Raw genomic sequence first — 20,370 nt, 5'->3', positions numbered from 1 at the left:
ATTTCCGTTGCCGGGACTCGAACCCGGGTCTCTCCGGTGAGAGCCGAGTATCCTAACCAGCTACAAGTAGACTACAACGGAATATTGATCATGAACAAAAGTATCATATTATAGTTGCATATTTTATTTTTTGGTAAATAATTTGTGTAAATTTTTTTATATATAGCGGCAACGATTTGCTTGAGAGTATTTGTTTAGTGAGAGGGATATATTCATGGATGGGATATGACAATTTAACTTTTGAGTGTGGTTGGCGAGCAAGGGTAGATGAGGGAATATTATATGAAGATACCGGGTGCATCCGGTCAAATTGGTTAATCTTATCGTTATTAATTGGTTAGTGATAATTAATGCATCTGTGTTAATTAGTAATTAAATTATAAAACAATGTTAATTAGATATAATTAGTTTATTTATTATCAATCAGTATAATTTACGATAAGATTAGTGATAATTTACATATGTAATTATTACTTAATAGTTTATTGTTTTCATTGCTCATCCATCTAACATTTTAACCAAACGAAAAACTGAATGACCATATCCACTTAATCAATCAAATAAACTATGCCACCATATCCTTAAAGTATGGATGGTTATATCCCATTCAACCTTAACCATGAACTAAAAACACACAATGGATACACATAATCAGTTTCTTAAAGCGGAGGAGATGAGGCGACCGGTGGTCTTCATGAGGGAAGATGAAGTGACGAACGGGTGATTGTGAGCATAGCAATGATTGTTGATGAAGCGGAGAACTCTGACGGTTATCATTGACTGTACGTGAGATGGTGAGGGAGACGAATCAAGAGAAGGTGCAGCGCTCCACGCGATGGATTGTAGGAATAGGATGGGGTGACCCAACGAGGGATAGGGGCCACGGGGCTAGGGTGGTACATCAAGGGTGTCCGAGACCACCTTGCTCCAATTTCTTCGCTAGGTAGTAGCACGAAACACTCAAGGGACTGGGAGCCCCATTGCAGCATCTTCTCGTTTTAGTAAGGGTAGACTATCAAGTCCTAACCTAGAAATGTGAGCACTCAAGGGACGGGTAGTTTCCGAGTCTCAATGACTTTGTGTCTAGGACTCTGCACATATTTAAACAGAAAAAGTACTGCATCATGGGATGCCGTTGATAAGCATGATACTTTGAAAGTTTACCACTATTCTACCCAAGGCCTCTTAGGTGACTTAGGGCATTGACGCATGTAGGAGCTCAGGTAGCTTGTGGTCCCGAGGTGTTGGCGGTGCTTGGGACAGGGGGCTGACCAGTCTGAGTGCACACAACTCGTTACCAAGGCCTAGGCTCTCCTGATTATCCCTCAAAGGGGCTCGAAAGGATTACCTGATACCCTTGGAACTCGGTGACGCTCAGGGCCTACCCATCGACCGAACACGCGCCAACTGGCACTTGAGCGCCAAGTTATCTTGAACTCCCAAACATCCTATCCCATCATCACCTGATTGTGCCTGGAGGAACAGGATGAATTTTCGGTTCATGTAGTGAAAGATGTTAGCGAGTAGGTGAACAAGGCCATGAAATTTTTTGAGAAAAATGTATGGGTAATTGCACATGTTTAATATATACAACGGTGGGAGCCTTAGGGAACTTGAAAATGTGAACTAGTTGTCCCAAGCAAAAGTTCTTACATGTAAACTTACTTATGGGTAAAACTTTCGTAGATGTTCGATATTCTAGGCGTTCGAGAGCGGGCATCCCATCTTCCGTGGCCAACCGTACCACACCTGTTTGGGAGATCGCGATCACACTGAAGGGGCTCTCCAACATGGGGGAGAGTTTATCCCTTCTAGAGCATGGGAGAATGTGATGGAGTACAAGATCCCCAACCTTTAGTGATCGGGACCCTACATAATACTGATGGTACTGCCTTAGGTTTTGCAGGTATCTAGCGGCTCTGAAGTGTGGTCCGACGTCAATGTTTCTCAAGGTATTTAATGTTACCATGCCTCAACCATTCATGGTCACCCTCGGAGTAGAAGATCAAAGGGGGAGGAACCACGTCGGCTCTGTAACACGAGGAAGAAATGAGTTTCACTAGTTGCTCGACTCGAGGGAATCCTGTTGGCCAAAACATGGCTGGGAGTTCATCAATCCACCGAGTGCAATACTTCGTGAGTTCATTATAGGTTTTTTTGTAGATAATGGATCTTGGTCATTCTGAGGATACTCCTGGCCTCTACACCACGACAGTGTACCCAGCCAACGAACTCTAACACTTAAAATAAGAGAAAAAAACCAGCGTGCAAGATCAAGGCCCTACAACCCGAAAACTAGGTCGCCACCCATATGCCGGGGTAAAAAAACTCCTTGACCACTTGCTCCAAATGTAGACAAGCCGAAGTGACAAAGTCCTGCAAATTGGGTTTCTGGAGAATAACTTATGATCGGAGCCAATGTGTAATAAATAAAATAACCTGCAATGGAGAAAAAACAATTTTTCTATCAAAAACCACATCATTCCTTGAGAGCCAAATTGCCTAGCAAGTTATTGCTGCCCCTAGTAAGACTAGAGGTCTAAACTCTTTGGTATGTCGTAAAACCCATTGCCCAAATATATAGGACACGTTCCTAGGCGAACAAATATTTGAAGCAATCTGGATCGGAGACCAAACTGACCGTGCTAGCCGACATTAAAAAAATAAATGTTTTATTGTTTCTTCTTTGTGACAAAAACAACAGATCTTACTCCCTTTCTATTTCCGCTTAGTCAGGTTATCTTTTGTTAGGAAGAATTGTATATTTGCCACTACTTTCACTCTTTAACTCGAAATAACCATTATAAAATCATGAATTGCAAATATACCACCAAAAGCAGTGTGCGTGGATTCCGTATGCCATCACCGTTCCATTCCGTATGAGTAAGATGACAAAATTAATTGATGTAATTAAATTTAAAAACAAGGCAACGCGATAAGACCATATTGCCCTTGCCAGATTCAACCTTATCCGTGTTCTTCCCCAACTCTACCGCATCAGAACTCCTCTCCTCTCACACGATGAACCCTAAACCCCAAATCCTCTTATCCCTTCTCTCAAATCAGGAGCAAATCAACCAAAAATCGGTAGCTTTGAAGTATTAGATGCCAATGGAAGAGGTGCAGATGGATTTCGGCGAGTAGAGCAAGGCAAGCAACAGCTTGGGGCGACGGCTGCAGCGGGCGGCATCAGGCTACGGTGCTTGCGGCGGCTTGGGGCGGCACCTCAGCGGGCGGCGTCAGGCTACGGCGCGGCTACCACACTTGCGGCGGCTCCGTCGAGCGGCGTCAAGTTGCGGCGCGCGGCCGCGGCACGAGGCTGCAGCGGGTGTCGGCGTCGACGGCAGGCTGCAGCGTCAGCTGCTTCAAGCGGCGTGGTGGCTACTGTGGGCAGTAGTAGCAGGACCACCATGGAAAGGTATATAATCTATACTTATGCTTGTGACCTGCTTGTTCTATCTATCGTGTAGGGATGTTACCAACAATATATGTGTGTGTTTTGAGGAATTCTTTTTGAATGTTTTTAATCCTTGTTCAACTGGTTCAAGAGTCCGAATTTGCTGGTTTGCTATGCAACCTTAGTATGTGCATAGCTAACCATATCTTGCTTGCGTATCTTCAGGATATAATCAAGCATTAGCAATATCTCTTTGTGTGAATATGTTGTGCATTGTAATTAAACAACGGCCTCTCTACCTTAGGTGCTGATTTGAATTAATAGATAGTGAGTTTAATAAATTAATCATCAAACAATGGTAGCATGAAGTAATATAAGAAAGTAGCCATATGTTTACAACTTTGTTAAAAGTAGTTTAAGCTGGATATGTTTTTACATTGGTATGATATTTCTGTTAGATAGGTCTTCCATGCATTAGTTATTCAGTCCCTGTATATTTAGATGTAGGTTTTCATCTATTCCTCGTTGAGCTGCTAGAATATTTCTCCATTGTTTTGCTTATCCTGTAGGAATGACCAAGGCTTCTTGACAGCCATTATTAAGGTTGAGTCTTATTTTACCACATCGCTTTTGGGTCAAAGGACATATGTTAAGGGAAACAATGTCAAAATTTCTATCGAAAGGGATAGGTATTCGATGCTTGCGCTAGTTGACGATGTAGGGGAAAATTTTAACTGGGGGCCAAATCAATACATCGGCTTTTGGAAATTGGGTGATGTGTCAACTCAGAGTAAAGTAGAGATAACCACAGATTCACAATTGCTAGATTGGTTGGATAAGGGTAATCAGCACGGGGTTGCAATATTCATGCCATTGTCGATGATTTTGGTGGTCCATTGCAAGTTGAACCTTCACCAACTAAAAGAAGGTGCCACCCATCTGTGAGGTATTCTATTCCATGTACTCCACCACTATTTACTGACCTATTGGTTGATGCTACGCCACTAACACTGCCTGAGAGTTACAACCATCTTGAGAACTCCATCCAACCAGTACCATCCACCCAAAATGAGAGCACCACCCATCCGGAGAGCACTTCACATCCTGATGATGAAGCCACATCCCCTATTAAAAAGAGTGCAAAGAAGGTTGTAAAAAAGTGTGCAAAGAGGAGGAGCCAAGACGATGACGATGATGAAGAGGTTCGGGATGATGAGAAGGAAGAGAACGAAGAGGAGCCCCAGCTATGCCCAAATTGTGACCCACTAGAGGTTGATAGTGATAGCAGCTATGATAGTGATGCAACAGCCTCCTCTGACTCTGAATATGATTGTGATGATCTTGATGACCAAATACATGATGACGATGACAATGACTCTGACCTTGAGCATGTGTTTGCATATGATTTTGATAACCCATGTATTGATGAAGGAGAGGTGTTCGCAGATACTACTACTTGCAAGGAAGCTGTTACACACCATGCTATAATCCATGACTATTCTTTTGAAACTGAGAAAAAGGACAAGCCGAGTGTTGTCGAAACGACAACTGCATACGTCGAAAGACGTGGTTACTCAACAGTGGTTGAAAGTAAAGTGTATTGATTAGAGAATTTTTCTTGGATCCCCCTATTACATGGTCCTATGAGACTATTTATAGCCCCTATTACAGGTTCTTACTACTAGGGTTTTGGTTATACAGGGGAATTTACATAGTTACCCTTATGAAAGGGACATTTACATGGGTACATAGTGTAATAGAGGTTCATGGACTCCTGATGGGCTGTTAGGCGATCGTCGGCCCAATGGCCCCTAGGCTTGATGGGCCGGAAAAGGCTTCTTCGGCCCTCGCGGGAGGGGGGGGGGGGGGGGTTTCGCCCCGACTAACTTTGACGTCTCGGGCTTGGATCCCCACTCCTCGCATAGCCTTCGGCATATTTTGGTCAAAGGGCCTCATGCCATACCGCTAACAAGCCCCTCATGGGCAAGGGTGAGATTGGAGCTTCGGCTGAGACCGTGCAAACCATGTGGTATGTGGTATGGTATGTGGTGCCCCCTTTCGATTGATGCTCCCGCCGAAACCTACATTGTTCCTGCAAATAAAGTTTGTTGTCTGTGCGGCTGGTATTGATTTGCCGCTCTTCGCCTCCTGCGGACGGTGATATATATTTATTATTATTATTTTTTTATTTTTACCGGGTCGAAAGAAATAGTAATGGGCCTTCCCTTTGTGGGCTTTTTACTGTGCAGCTCGGTCGATGGGAATTTACCGTTTCGCCTACCCTCGCGACACGTGGCGCTTTATCACTGGTGGGTAGGCGAACCGTCGCCTTGTTGGGCTATATATGCTCCCCCGTTATCTTGTCACCGCCAGGCTTGCCACTTTCACCGCTCGCGCTCTCTTCCTCCGTTCTTGCTCTCATGGCACCCCTTGGCCCTTTAGATTTCTCGCTCACTCCCCTTGTTCGCCACTTCACACACCCTTCGCCACTTCACACGTCCTTCGTCATGGCTCCCCGCAAGCCTAACCCCTCTTCGGTGAAAGGGCCCGACCCCGGCCGGATTGACGACGACACCATCGCCTATTTAGGGATTTCTCTCATAGACGACGGCGAGCTGGCAAAGTTGGTCAGCTCTGGGGCATTAGTCGAGGGACAGGCTTTTGCCCCGGGGAAAGCCGTTGTACCGAAGCCCGTCGACAACCGGACAGTGGTGTTCGCCGTATTTTTTGAGGCGGGGCTCCGGTTTCCGTGCAACGCGTTGTTGCCGGAGATTCTTCGCCTTTTCCAGGTGGAGCTCCCGTAGTTGAGCCCGTCGGCGCTGGTCCGGATCGCTATCTTCAACTGGGCGTGCCAGACTTCCGGGTTTGAGCCAAGCGCCGAACTCTTCGGCGCCATATTCTTCGCCACCGTGAATTCGAAGACGGTGATTACCCTAGCTGGAACGAAGAAGACGGTGTTCGGGAGCGTAAACTTTAATGTTCGCCCCAAGCGGTCCGATCTCTGGCCGGTGAATGCCACCATGTTGAAGTGGGACCGCCATTGGATGGCGAGGTGGTTTTACCACACCATCCCCTTCGAGGCTGGTTCTGACTCCGCAAAAGCCCTTCGGTGCCGGCGCAGGGCGATTGCGCTGAACTGAAAGCCCAAGATCGCCGTGGACGGCGCTATGGAGGCGCGGTTCGCTCTACTGCGTAAGGTCTGCTCCCGCCTTAGTTGCCGCGACTTGGTGGAGGAATTCTGCATGCTTCGCATCTTTCCCCTCTCCCAGTCGTGGCAAGTCGCAGTTGAGCAAGGCGAAGAGGTTGATGGTTTGCCGAAGTTGGTTCTCCCTGAAGGGACGAACGGTAAGACTGCCCTTTCGCAATACACTCCTGCGCTTTGTTATTTTTCTTTGTTCGACGCTTAATGTGGCTACACCCTTTATTTTTGTGGTGTTGACCCTCGACCAGGCTTACACCGAAGCCCGTAGGATGATCGGCGACGTGTCGGTCGTCGAGTATAGCCAGCTGCTAACGTGACAAGCGGCTGGCCGGGCGAACCGGGTTTACAACGGCGAATTGCCTCCCCGGGTGAACCCCCACAAGGCCGACGACGATGCAGGACCTTCGCGAAAGCGAATGCGCGAACAAGTAAAGCTTGCGCCCTGGAAGTGAAGGGTTCCTGTTTCGTCCGATTCCGACGCCGACGACGAGGACAACGTCGAAGATGCGACGGCGAGGAGAAAGGGGAGGAAGAGGAGGAGGTTGAGGTCGTGGTCGAAAAGGCCGCGGACGAGACGGTCGAAAACCGCGTCGACACCCCTGGCTATACTCCTACTCCAAGCCCGGGTCACAATGAGACCGGGGTGGAGTTGAACAGCTCCCCCTTTCGTCGAAAGGAGTTGGATGGGGCGAAGGCGCTAATTGCGTTTTCGGCAGGCAAGGCGGCGAAGGGAGGTCTGGTCAAAAAGATTTCCAAGAAGAAGAAAGGACTCGTCGATGTCGCTCGCGTCTTCAGCGACGACGAGTCTTTTGACGAGACTCCGACTTCGCCCGCTGGCTGTAGCCTGGACCTTTCGACCGCCCCTGTTCTTTCACTTGGCGCTGATGGAGCAGGCGGTAGCGCCGCCGCCGGGGCTTCAGCCTCCGCGGAACGGATTGTGACAGCTGCGGTGAGGGTCTTCGGTAGCCCTCTGCGTCAGCCGGTTGTTTCGTCGCTAGTCAAGGCGAAGGGGAAGGGTGCGGCCGTCGAAACATCTGCTTCGGAGTATTCCCTTGCGGCGCCCCATTTCGCCCCTGGCGATTTCGAGACCCGGGCGGACCTTATTCCCTTTGTGGAGGGAGTAAGCAATCTTGTCTTACCTACCAGCACCCCGAGCCTATTCACCGAACTGAATGAGTTCGATGAGGGGTGTTCTGCTATTAAAAGCTTGGCGGTTCGGGTATGCTTTTTCTCTATTCTTGGTTTTCCTCTTCTTTTTTACATGTCCCATAATTAACATTTGCTCTCTTCGCCGTTCCTATTTTGCATCCAGATTCTTGCAGCTCACTGTTCGACAGAGCGAACCGTGCGGGCTCGTCTTGACGGATTTAAGAACCGTCTTCGGGCCAAGGATGACGAAATAGGCCGCAAGAACTTGGAGATGGAGGCCCTCGCCAACACCCTGAAAGAGGCGAAAGCCGAAAACAAGCGGCTCCAATCCGAGTTGGAGAAAGGAAGAGAGGTTAGGGCCGAGGTCGATCTGTTAGAACCTCAATGGTTACTCTCATTGAGAAGAGGATGGCACAAGAGATGGGGCAATTTTCTTAGAACCTCAATGGTTACTCTCATTGAGAAGAGGATGGCACAAGAGATGGGGCAATTTTCTGGTTTTCTCTCATTCACAAACACAAAGCCATGCCCTCCCGAGGAAGGTTGGATACATATATATAGCCATAGCTGGCTGCAAGCCTATTGCTGCACTCTTCTAGTCTAAAATTCGAAATTTGAAAGGGATGCTGTCCTAGAGGGCATCCCAACTGAATAAAGCATAAAGGGGGGCATAAAGGAGATGCTAACCGCTGCTGTCCTACTAACCGCAGCTGTCCTAGCAACTGAAAATATGCTAAAGGAGTAGATGCTGTCCTGAAAAGGTGAAACTACCCAAAAGCAAAAGAAAGAATCACAAACAAGGACCACAAAGACTTATCCATCACGATCGCCTCAAGGCCGAACTGGAGAAAGGGAGAGATGCCATAGCTGAGGTTGATCGCCTCCAGGCCAAATTAAGGAAAGAAATGGCCCATTCCGCCGTGCTGACGGATTATTATAACCTTACTGAGCCGAAGATGGAGGCTCTTCGCCTGGAGGTCAGCAAGGCCGAAGCGAGCGCTGTGGAGGAGTCGCAGCAGTTTTCGCGGGAGATGGCGAAAACTACCGAATCTGCAAGAACGGCGTGCCAAATGCTTCGCCTCGCCCTTACTGACATGGGTGCAAAAGTGCGAGGGGTCCCTGCCGAAGATGCCTCGGCCTTCGACTTCTTCGAGTGGACCCAGCAGGCTGGTGGTTCGGTTTCGGACTGCGCCACTACGTACGGCGATTGCTGTGCGCGTGTACCAGCGGCCTTTACTATGGGTCTCCTGCAACAGTTCGGCTGCGAGCACATCGCCGAGTTCCCTAACTATGCAAAGGGGGACTGGGAGATTAGCGCGCAGGACATTTCGCCCGCACTTCGTGCATGGCGGAAACAGTTCTGGCAGAAGGACGGCCGGTCCACCGCCAAGGCACGCCTTTTGGAGCAACTAGCGAAGGCAGAGGCGGCAGACTTTTGCGAAGAAGAGGACGCGGCGGCTGAAGGGGGTGGAGGTGATGCCCAGGATCACCCAGAGGTGTGAGGCCTTCCGCCCTTTCCTTAGATTTTTGTAGTTTTCCTTCTTTTTGTGTTCGCCAGGAGTGGCGAACGATGTGTATTCGGCTAGCTGCCGCTAACCCTCCTTATTGTAGCCGAAAAGGGGCCCTTGGATATTTTGAATATATATGACTCACTCTTAGCCACTTTTTGATGGTCGAAGTCTTTGGTGTATTTATGATTATGCCCATTTCACATTATGCAATACTTTTTTCTTTTTTTCGCCTATTCTTACTATGCAATTCGCCTTTTGCCCTTTTTGCACTGTCTACCAGGGTGTTCGCCGAAAGTTGTGCATTCGGCCCCCTTCTGGGAGTTGGCGAAACCAAAACGAGAAATTTGTGGCATTAAAGGATTTGCCAAAGGTGCGATGCCCATTTCGGCCTGTTTATCGTGAAATGGTGATAAACGGACGCAGCTCTAAGGTTTTTAAGGTTGCCGGGTGGCTTCGGGCGCACCCTGGGTGAACCTTAGAAGACTATGATCTTGTTCATTCAAGACGTTTGGAGGACATGGCTCGCTTTTGGCGAAACCATCAGAAGACTGATCGGCAGGAGGTGATCTCCCAGCGTTGTTACAGTCTAGTCTGTATTTTGCCCCCTTCTCCTCTTAGGATTGTGTATGATATTAGTAGTGATGACGAACCTAGTTCGCCCGATCACTCAGAGTGAGAGATAGCGGGGGCGAAGATGTAATTTATCTGTAAGCTGGGCTATAACGCCATTGCTCCTTTCTCTTCATTTGTACCATTGTGATGTATTCTTCGATACATTTTTATTTAAAATCAATAAAGGTGCGTTTTATTTCCTTTTCGCTATTTTTGCATTGTCACTTCGCGTGCTTTTCGTTGGGTCGGAACGTGTCGACCCCTTTGCATATATTAGCGAAATAGGTTTTGACTTTTCAGCTTTCGGCTTCCATTTTCGATCCGTTTTGTTCTACATTACAGAAAGCGCTTTCCTTTCGATCAAGTGTAACGGTGTTCGGCTAATTGTTCTCCGAAACAAGCTGTTGCGGTTTCAATCGTTCGGCGAGCAATGCTTCGGCCGATTCGTTTCGCCCCCCTGGCCTTTTTCGCTGATCAGGCGTTTGCCTTGGGGTTTTTCCGCAAATTATCAATCGCACAAACAAATAAAAAGAAGGCAGAGGACACAGATTTTATACTGGTTCGGGCCTCCGTGGTGGATAATATCCCTACATCCAGTTTTTTTTGTCTTTTTTCATTTTCCTCTTTTTTTTTCCTTTCTTTTCTCTTTTTTTTCTCTTTTTTTTTCTTGCCGAAAGGCTTACATAGTGCCGAAGGGCTTACATAGTGTCGAAGGGCTTATATAACGATATATACATTTTTACAAGTTGGCGATTTGGGTGCCACTCGTTCTAGACATAGAAACGCTTGAGAGAGGCAGCGTTCCAGGAATGGTCGAACTCTTCACCTTCCAGTCTTGCCAGTGAAAGGATCCCGTCCTAGATTTGTGCTTGATGAGGTACGGTCCTTCCCACTTCAATTCAAGCTTGCCAACGGCTATTGGGTTCGCCTTTTTCCTTAGGACAAGATGACCAGGCAACAACTCCGTCGGTCGAACTTTTTTGTTGTAAGTTGCCGAAGTGCCTGTGGCATACTTTTGCATGTGCTCGAGTGCTTTGACTCTTACCCCCTCCAAGAGTTCGAGCGACAACTCGCGCCCCTCTTCACCCCCAGAGAACGTCACCCTTGGTGAGTTAGCCCCTAGCTCTGTTGGGGTCATTGCCTCATCGCCATAGAGAAGCATGAACGGGCTGAACTTGGTTGGTCTTGTGGGGGTCGTCCGAAGGGCCCAGAGAACAGATAGCATTTCCTCTGGCCATTTGCCTTTCGCTGCCCCCTCAAGCCTTTTCTTTAGTGCTTCTAGGATTTTACCATTTGTACGTTCGGCCGCTCCGTTTGACTGCGGGTGCGCGACCGATGCGAACCTGATTTCCAGGTTAAGCCCTTCGCACATTTCTCTGAACATGTCAGAGTCGAACTGCTTGCCGTTGTCAGTGATGAACTCTTTTGGCACTCCAAAACGGCAAACAATGTTTTTCCATACATACTTCTGTACTGCTGCCGAAGTGATCGCACCAAGGGGTTCGGCCTCAATCCATCGAGAGAAGTATTCAACGGCCACAATTGCGAACTTGTGCCCATTTTGCGCCGCTGGGAACGGCCCAATAATGTCCGGTCCCCATCTAGCGAAGGGCCAAATTGGTGCGATGGGCTGCAACTCATACTGGGGCGTGGTTTGGCTTCGGCCATGACGCTGGCAACTTTCGCACTTCTTGATTTGCTCAACACATACTTTCAACACAGTGGGCCAATAAACTCCTTGTCTAAATACTTTGGAGGCAACTGTTCTTGCGGCTTGGTGCGCGCCCCATAGCCCCTGGTGTATTTCCTTCGCCATTTCCTTGCCTTCGGCGAAAGCACGAAGCAAGGGTTGAAGTATCCCGGAGCGATAGAGCTGGCCCGAGACCATCTTATACTTCGTGGCTCTGAATTGCAAGCGCTTTGCCTCTGCTTCGTCTACCGGAAGTCAGCCAGTTTTAAGGTGCTTCACAAACGGGGTTCGCCAGTCGTATGGGTCTTCGCCCAATTTGACCTGGTCGATTTCCAGGACCTCCAAGCTGTCCATGGGCACGCTTGGTGCATACAGGACCTCAAAAAGGATGCCAGGCGAATGTGGGCCACCACAAGCGACAGATTTCGCTAGGGCATCTACTTCCTCGTTCTGGCCTCTAGGTAAATGTTCGACCGTTATGCTGGTGAAGCAATTTTCCATAGACCGAATGGCATCCAAATACCTTTTCATCCCTTCTTTTGCCTCAAAAGATTTGTCGACATGGCCCGCCACCAGCTTGGAGTCGGTTCGGATTAGCAGGCGCCGAATCCCCAATGCTTTCGCCTTTCTTAGGCCCAAAAGAATGGCTTCGTATTCTGCCGCATTGTTGGTTGTGTCGAACTGTAGCCTTGCAGCATACCGAATTGGCACACCATTTGGCAAAGTGAGTACTGCCGCAACGCCCGCCCCCTTGTGTGACCACGAACCGTCGGAGTACATCACCCAGGGCTGTTCGACGGGCTCGGGTTCAGGGGCGAATGCTGGTGTCCGTTCGGCCACAAAGTCGGCTAGCACTTGGGACTTGACAGCAGTGCGGGCAACAAAATGTAAGTCGAAAGGGGATAGCTCTGCTTCCCACTTGCTAAGCCGGCCAGTAACTTCTTTACCCCGTATTATTTCGCCCGAAGGGTACTGTGATGGCACTATGACTTTGTGGGCCTGAAAGTAATGCTTAAGCTTGCGTGAAGCCATCACCAGGGCGTAAGCGAGCTTTTCCATTTCAATGTATCTCGTCTTCGCTCCTTGCAATGCTTCGGAGACGACATAGACCGGTTTTTGGCCTGAATCCGTTTCTTGGACGAGAGCAGCACTGACTGCCATTGGTGAAGCTGCCAGGTATAGTAGCAGTTTGCTTCCTGATGCTGGGCTGATTAGAGCTGGCGGGCTTTGCAGGTATTGCTTTAGCTCGTCGAACGCTACTTGGCATTCGGGAGTCCAGTTGAATTTTCCCGCACCCCGGAGGGTTTTGAAGAAGGGCAAACCTCTTTCGGCTGCCTTTGAGAGGAATCGACTGAGTGCCGCAATTCGGCCCGCGAGCTTTTGTACTTCACGTACGCTCGACGGAGGCTTCATTTGCTGAATGGCATCGATTTTCTCGGGATTTGCCTCGATGCCTCGTTCAGAAACAAGGAAACCCAACAGCTTGCCTGCGCGAACGCCGAAAACACACTTCTCGGGATTCAGTTTCATACCCGCTGCGCGCAAGTTGTCGAAGGTCTCCTGTAGGTCGGACGCGTGGTCGAAGGCCTTGCGGCTTTTTACGACAATGTCGTCGACATAAGCTTCCACATTTCGCCCCAACTTCTCATAAAGGATCTTGTACACCTGCCTGGCGAAGGTTGCTCCGGCATTCCTCAGACTGAAAGGCATCCTGAGGTGACAAAAGGTGCCGAACGGTGTGATGAAGGCTGTCTTGGGGATGTCGGCCGGGTTCATGCGAATCTGATGATAGCCGGAATATGCATCTAGGAAGCTCATGAGTTCGCAGCCGGCTGTCGAATCCACGAGCTGGTCGATCCGTGGCAAGGGGAAATCATCCTTCGGACATGCTTTGTTTAAGTCTGTGAAATCGACACACATGCGCCATTTGCCATTTGACTTCCGCACCAGCACTGGATTCGCCAGCCACTCAGGATGATCGATCTCTCGAATGACCCCTGCCTTGAGTAATTTTTGGACTTCGGCTTTTGCTGCCTCCTGGCAATCAGCGGACATCTTGCGTAGCTTCTGTTTCCTTGGCTTGGCATCTGGCTTGACTGCCAGGTGATGCATGATGAGATCTTTAGGATGTTCTTAGCTTTTTCGCCCATGTCGCCCCCCAGTGATACGAGCTCTGTGGGGTCGGCATCATCAATCTGCATCTTGACTATCTTGCCGTGAGGGGCGGGCTTTGGCGCGTGCTTCGCCCGGTCATGCGGTTCGGCCTCAACATTATGCACTATTCTGTTGATTATGGCCAAATCGCCTTTTGAAGTAGCCGAAGGCTGAAGCCCCTTGACCACGATCACTCCTGCCGGGCCGGGCATCTTAGCTTGAGATAATTATGATGGGAAATGGCTTCGAACTTGTTCAAGGTTGCATGGCCGAAGATGGCCTTGTAGTTGTATGGGATGTCGACAACGTCAAACAATACTTGTTCTTCACGTCTGTTTTCCCCCGTGTCGAAGGCTACTATCAACTGTGCTTGGCCAAGAACTTGAACTGCTTCTCCGCCGAATCCTCGGAGCGATGTCGGTGCTAGGGTAAGGGCTTGGGTAGTCAATCCCATCTTGGCATATGCTTCGGCAAAGATGACATCGGCCGAACTTCCTCCGTTGACCAAGATTCGCCGGACCTCGAAACCAGCTATCTCGGCTAAGATCACCAGAGGATCTTGATGCGGGAACATTACTCCTTCGGCATCTTCTGGCCCAAAAAAGATTTGCTGGTTCAGATACTGCGGAGCCCCTTCGCCTGCCGAAGTGATATTGTGGACCGTTCGCAGCTGCATCTTCTTCTGTCGCTTCGACAGTTGGATCGGCGGGTCGGCCCTTGTAATCACTTGGATCACTCTGCGTTGCGCATCTTGGCGCTGTTCGGCCGGGGGTGCTTGTTCTTGAGCTACTTCACGAGTTGCTTCGGCCGCTGCTCCCTGCTGCGTCCTTGGATCTTGCGCGTTGCCACGTTTCTGAATGTTGCGGCATTGCTCCGTGGTATGCGAAGAGCGTCCGTGGAAGGCGCAGTAGAGGTCTTTTCGGACCTTCTTGCGGACAGGCTGCTGATGGTTGCTTGCTTGCTGAGCGTTGAACTCCTTGCGGAGGGCTTGCACTTCTTCGACAGCCATCACAGCCTTGCCCGCACGGTCGGTTCTGAATTTCCTCCAGGTCATGGGGGCTTGACCTTGCCTTGGCGGTTGTGTTTGGATCACCGGCTGGGGCTGGCGAACAACGAGAAGAGGTGGTTCGACAACTTGAAATTGTTGTTGGGTTTGAGCAACGGCGACGGAAGCCTTATCGTACTCAGCTTGTATTGCTTGCCGTCGCTTGGAATCCTCTTCGCCCCTTGCGAACCCATCAATGATGCGAAGTAGGTGTTCAAGCGTCTGCGGCTCCTTGTTGGCGATTTTTCTTGTGAGTTCGCCCTCGAGTAAACCGGCCGAAGCGGTATGACTAATGCCTCAGTTATGTCTTGAACTTGGCAGCGGGCTTGCGAGAAGCGACGCATGTACTCCCTTATCGACTCCCCCGGCCTCTGGCAAATTGAAATACCAAGAGCGGGCGATGCCGTCTAGGGCGAGATGTATTACCTTTGCCTTGGTATTTTCGTCGCCATGAGCTGCTTCGATCGTGGATTCATAAATGGAGAGGAATTCCTTTGGGTCAGTTTCGCTTGAGTAGCGTGGGACGGGTGGGAACTTGCACTGGGGTGGGATTGGACGGGTCTTGATTCCCCCACTCAGCGGTAGCCCCTTTTCGCCCCCTGCCCTGTTCACGGCACCTTGCTGCGGGTACGGCGTGGCGAAGGGCGAAATCACGGCTTGCGTGTAAGGTTGGACCATGGCATTCGGCTGCCCGGCGCCGATTGGTGATGCTTGCTGAGCCGCCATGAATGGGTCGAAAGTTGGCTGTGACCATGTCATGGCGACCTGGTTTGGTGCTTGGTTTGCTTCGAAGCCTGGCGTTGGTGCTTGCGGCCGAACGGTTGGCGCCTGAGCAGCATTGATAGAGTCGAACTGCGGTTCTTGACTCCACGGCGAAGCCCACAGACCTGGCTGATTCGAAGGCAACCAACTAGGCGCACCTTGACTTGTATTCCCCTCCGGGCGGGCCGAAGGGGCTGTACTTGAAATGTTGTGGGGTTGGCTGAGCTGCTGAAGGAAAGCTTGGAGCTGCGCCTGCAGAGCCGAAGCCCCTTCTGCCATTGTTGGTGACACTTGGCCAGGCGGTTGAGGATGTACTTGGGCAGTGACCAGTTGAGCTTGCAGTTGCACGTGAGGGGCCGGATGCGCTGCTGCGGTCGATGGCTGCCTGGCGAAGTACATCGGCGCTTGCGCAACTTGTGGCAGAAGGGGCTGGGTCGGCACTTGCGGATAGACTTAGGGTGGGACATAGCCTGCCGAATACTGGAGGATTGGTGCCGAAGCGACCTTGGACCGCCTTGCCGCCTCGTACGCTTGCTGCTGTTCTTGCATTTGGCGAAGCATGTCTTGGAGTCGTGTCATGTTCTGTCGCATGGCTTCCATGTCGGCTTCGGTTTGTGTCTCGGGGTCAGGGTTGACTTGGGCTTGCACAGCGGCGAGCGCAGTTTGGGCCGCTGCCGGCTGTGACGGAGCGGCTTGGGGCACCAGCAGTTGGCTTGTCAAAAGGATCTCCGCCCTGGTCTGGAGTGCCCTCGTCGCCGCAGCCGCCTTCGCCATGTCAGCGGCGTTCGGCACCTGCACAGAGGTAGCAGGGGCCGAAGGTTGTAGTGATGGCGCAGGTGCGGAAGCAGATGACGCTCCTCCATCTTCGGCGACAGGCGCCGAAGGCTCTGCTCCCTCTTCGGCGGCCATATCCGCCCCTGTGTCGCTTTCCTTTCACCTTGTAACCTTCTCCTTTACGACCTTCTTCGGTGGCATTTGCTCTCAGTGGTTTCGCTCGAAGGTCCCCACGGTCGGCGCCAGCTGTTGTCGAAACGCAACTGCATACGTCGAAAGACGTGGTTACTCAACAGTGGTTGAAAGTAAAGTGTATTGATTAGAGAATTTTTCTTGGATCCCCCTATTACATGGCCCTATGAGACTATTTATAGCCCCTATTATAGGTTCTTACTACTAGGGTTTTGGTTATTCAGGGGAATTTACATGGTTACCCTTATGAAAAGGACATTTACATGGGTACATAGTGTAATAGAGGTTCATGGACTCCTGATGGGCCGTTAGGCGATCGTCGGCCCAATGGCCCCTAGGCTTGATGGGCCGGAAAAGGCTTCTTCAGCCCTCGCGGGGGCAAGCTTGCTTTGGTGAAGTCGTCTCCCTTCGGCATATACTCTTCGCTCTGCATCCTTCGCCCAAGAGGCCTCAAGGCTTGGTAGAGTACCCGCACGATCCTTCGCCTCTTGCCGTCCTTGTTCCATAGTCTTCGCCATGGAGGGGGCTTCGTCCCGACTAACTTTGACGTCTCGGGCTTGGATCCCCACTCCTCGCATAGCCTTCGGCAGATTTTGGTCGAAGGGCCTCATGCCATACCACCAACACAGAGATTCAGAGCTTTTTGCAAGAAAAAAGAGCAGGGTTGTAAATGGAGGTTTCATGCCTCTACAAGTAAGAAATACTATGGCTGCAAGGTAAATTTGTGCTGAAATGTTCAGTTAATTATTTTATCATTTCATGGTTAAATTTGATGCATAAAAAGCTGATAATTACATTGTTATATGTGCAGGTCAAGGTAAATAGGCCTGCCCACAGTTGTTCCATAAATAAGACTGGGGCTGCCATGGCAACAAATAGCTGGGTTGCTGAAAGAGTTATAGATTGGCTGAAGGAGATTCCAACTCTAGGAGCTAGTGCATTGAAGGTCAAGCTAGAGAAGAAGTACAAATTTACAATAGGATATGACAAAGTTTTTAGAGGCAAAGAGAAGGCCCTTGAGAAGATATTTGGGAAGTGGGAAGACAGCTTTGCTTTGCTGACCACTTTTAGAGAGGAGCTTTTGAAGGCACAACCTGGAAGTATTGTCGATATTGATACCGAGATTCATGAAGACCAAGTATGCTTCAGGCGGCTGTTCATAGCTCTAAAACCTTGCATTGATGGATTCCTACAAGGTTGTAGGCCATATATTGCAATGGACTCAACACACTTGACAGGGAAGCATAGAGGACAGCTGGCAGCTGCTGTTGCAATAGATGGAAACAACTGGCTTTTTCCTGTTGCATTTGGTGTGATAGAAGCTGAGACGACGGAGAGTTGGACATGGTTCGTGCAGAACTTGAAGAATGCTATTGGTAATCCTCCTGGGCTAGCCATCAGCACAGATGCTGGGAAAGGACTAGAGAGAGCTGTTAGTGATGTCTATCCAACTGCTGAGCACCGGGAGTGCATGCGACACCTGTGGAAGAACTTCAAGAAGCAGTACCATGGACCACTTTTTGGTGAAAACATGTGGCATGCTGCTAAGTGCTACACCAGCCAGCAGTACAACTATCACATGAACAAGATTGCTGAGAAATCTCGTGAAGCTATTGCATATTTAAAAACCAATCACCCATTTTTTTGGAGTAGGAGCAAATTCTCAGAGCTTTCAAAGGTGGACTACATCAACAACAATCTTTCTGAGTCATTCAACAATTGGGTGATGAAGATCAAGGAATTACACATAGTGGACTTATTTGACACACTTAGGCAAATGATAATTGACAAATTTCACTTGAGCCAACTTGCAAGCAAAATGGAAGGAAGAATAATTCCATCTATTATTAAGACACTGAATGAACAGAGCAAGAATCTAAAAGATTACAATGTGGTAAGGAGTAATTGCGATGATTTAGCTGAAGTTTCTATGGTGTCCAACAAGGGAGTGGTATGGAGGCATGCAGTGAACCTGAAGGCTCATACATGCTCTTGTAGAGCCTGGCAAGTAAGTGGGAAACCTTGTAACCATGCATTGGCATTCATAGGCTCTAAGGTTTTCTGACATGAATGGCTATGTGGATGAGTGCTATTCAGTGCAAAGATTGAGGCAAACATATGCTGGGATATGGAACCCAATGACATCAAAGAATATGTGGACATTTGTAGATCCTGGTTTCAAATTGATGAGGCCAAAGTTGAGGAGAAAGCCTGGAAGGCCTAGGACACATAGGATTAAAGCTTCAGATGAACCTGGCTGTAGAAAGAAGAGGACATGCCCTGAATGTGGTGACAAAGGCCACTTTGCAAAGACATGTCAGGGAGGACCTATAGCTAGCAAAAGTTACTTGTCATCCATTGTTTTTTCCCTTTCATTTGTAAATTGGCTGCTCACTCTAGATTTTATACAGGAAAAGGTCATCTTCATCAACACCATCCTCAGATCAAGGAAGCAATACACCTGGTGCAGCACCTAGGTCAAAGAAAAAATTACTACTGGATCATCCATGTAATTAGTATTTCTTACTAGTTAATTCCATCCTCATTTGCAATCTATTTGCATCTTGTATTCAGATTTAGGTACTGATTATAGAATTGTTGTTACAGTGGCAATGCAAATGATGTGTCAACAAGACCACCAAGAGCAAGAGAGAAGGGGAAGGAGAAGAAAGGTTTTGTTGCGGCATCCATTTGATGCGGTTATCTTTTGGGAAGGTTCTAATGGTCTGGACCATGTTGTCCTATCAAATTGATATGATGTAGAACACTGCTATCAGATGTAGTTGTCTTTTGGATGTGAGGATGAATCATATGATGTAAACCTCTAACTGTGTTGGTTGAATTAGTCAGATGTAGTTGTCTTTTGGATGTGAGGATGAATCATATGATGTGAACCTCAACTATTGTCATTTAATTTGTTTATGTTACTGTGTTCATGCCAGAATGACGCTAGTTGACTATGTTCTCTTGCTTGTTGTCTCAAATGGTGTTTTATTGATGCCAAAATGCTGTCAATAAACAATTTCATGGGCAGGGGCATTCTTGTCCTAATTTTCATGAAAATCAGCCATATAACAGTGTTAGTCTAAGCTGTGAGTCCAGTGGCAGTTATGTTGGGTTCAAAGTTCATACTGTTTTTAATGGCAAATTTGCAATTACATTTTTTATGGGTAGATCCACAATACCTGTTCAATCTAGTGGCAAATATGCAATTGACCCCTTTTGTTAACACCACTCCTCGACGTAGATACTAAAAAAGATATTTACTTTAAGAGGCATTTTAAACTTTCAAATAGTTTTGTTAATATTGGGAGCTTTCGTATGAGCCAAAACAAGATAATGAGATTTAATCGAGAATCTTTCATCTGGTGTTAAATTATATTTAAAATCATCTTGCTCACGTGACAAAACTATATTATAGGATCTTGTCTTCAAGATTTGGAAAATCTCGGCATTCGCCCACTCCTCGTGACCATTGCTGCTTGGGTGAGTAGAGTAAGCAAAGCAGAGCAGCTTGATCCCGAGGTCAGGTCCCGGCAATATTTGCTAAACAAGGAACTGGTGAATTGCACCCCGTTGTTAGTGATTATTCGATTCGGGCCACCAAAACGACATGTGATGCCGTGGATGAACTTGACCGTGCCGTGTACTGCTTATAACTTTAATGCTCCGAATTACCTTGAACCACTTGGTGAACTTGTTGATGGCGACCTAGAGGTGTTCGTATCCTTCATCTGCTCATTGAAGAGCCCAAGGATATCCAGTTCTCATATTGCAAATAACCATTTTGTTGCAAAATAATTAGGCAATAAATACGAGCATGTGTTAAGTTAAGTTTAGTAAGATAATAATAGTCTCATGATAATACAGATCGTTGGAAGT

The 20,370-nt window shown here is 48.5% G+C and overlaps 1 protein-coding gene and 1 non-coding gene across 4 annotated transcripts; one reads left to right on the top strand and one right to left on the bottom strand.

Annotated features, from left to right (window-relative positions):
• Window positions 1–2: 2 nt before the first annotated feature.
• Window positions 3–81, bottom strand: TRNAE-CUC (transfer RNA glutamic acid (anticodon CUC)). The gene has a single exon. It is a non-coding gene; the product is annotated as a tRNA-Glu (tRNA).
• A 2,904-nt stretch (window positions 82–2,985) lies between these two features.
• LOC127779059 (uncharacterized) lies at window positions 2,986–19,464 on the top strand. 3 transcript variants are annotated; one of them, XM_052305744.1, is made up of 4 exons: window positions 2,986–3,418; window positions 17,300–18,804; window positions 18,900–18,997; window positions 19,096–19,464. In XM_052305744.1, exon 2 carries the CDS (start codon window positions 17,354–17,356, stop codon window positions 18,551–18,553), a length of 1,200 nt encoding a protein of 399 aa, XP_052161704.1. In that variant the 5' UTR covers window positions 2,986–3,418; window positions 17,300–17,353; the 3' UTR covers window positions 18,554–18,804; window positions 18,900–18,997; window positions 19,096–19,464. The 3 variants fall into 3 exon arrangements, with proteins under 3 accessions (XP_052161704.1, XP_052161703.1, XP_052161702.1); XM_052305743.1 differs by adding an exon at window positions 9,540–17,204 and having other exon boundaries at window positions 17,300–18,997; XM_052305742.1 differs by having other exon boundaries at window positions 17,300–18,997.
• The last annotated feature ends 906 nt before the right edge of the window (window positions 19,465–20,370 follow it).

This window comes from Oryza glaberrima, chromosome 7 (assembly GCF_000147395.1).
Source record: "Oryza glaberrima chromosome 7, OglaRS2, whole genome shotgun sequence".
NCBI lineage: Eukaryota > Viridiplantae > Streptophyta > Magnoliopsida > Poales > Poaceae > Oryza > Oryza glaberrima.
Note: the sequence above shows the minus strand (reverse complement) of the source record. Positions and strands in the feature narration are given on the sequence as shown.

Coding starts and splice junctions, on each gene's coding strand:
- LOC127779059 (XM_052305744.1), top strand. CDS start 17,354: ATGGCAACAAATAGCTGGGTTGCTGAAAGAGTTATAGATTGGCTGAAG.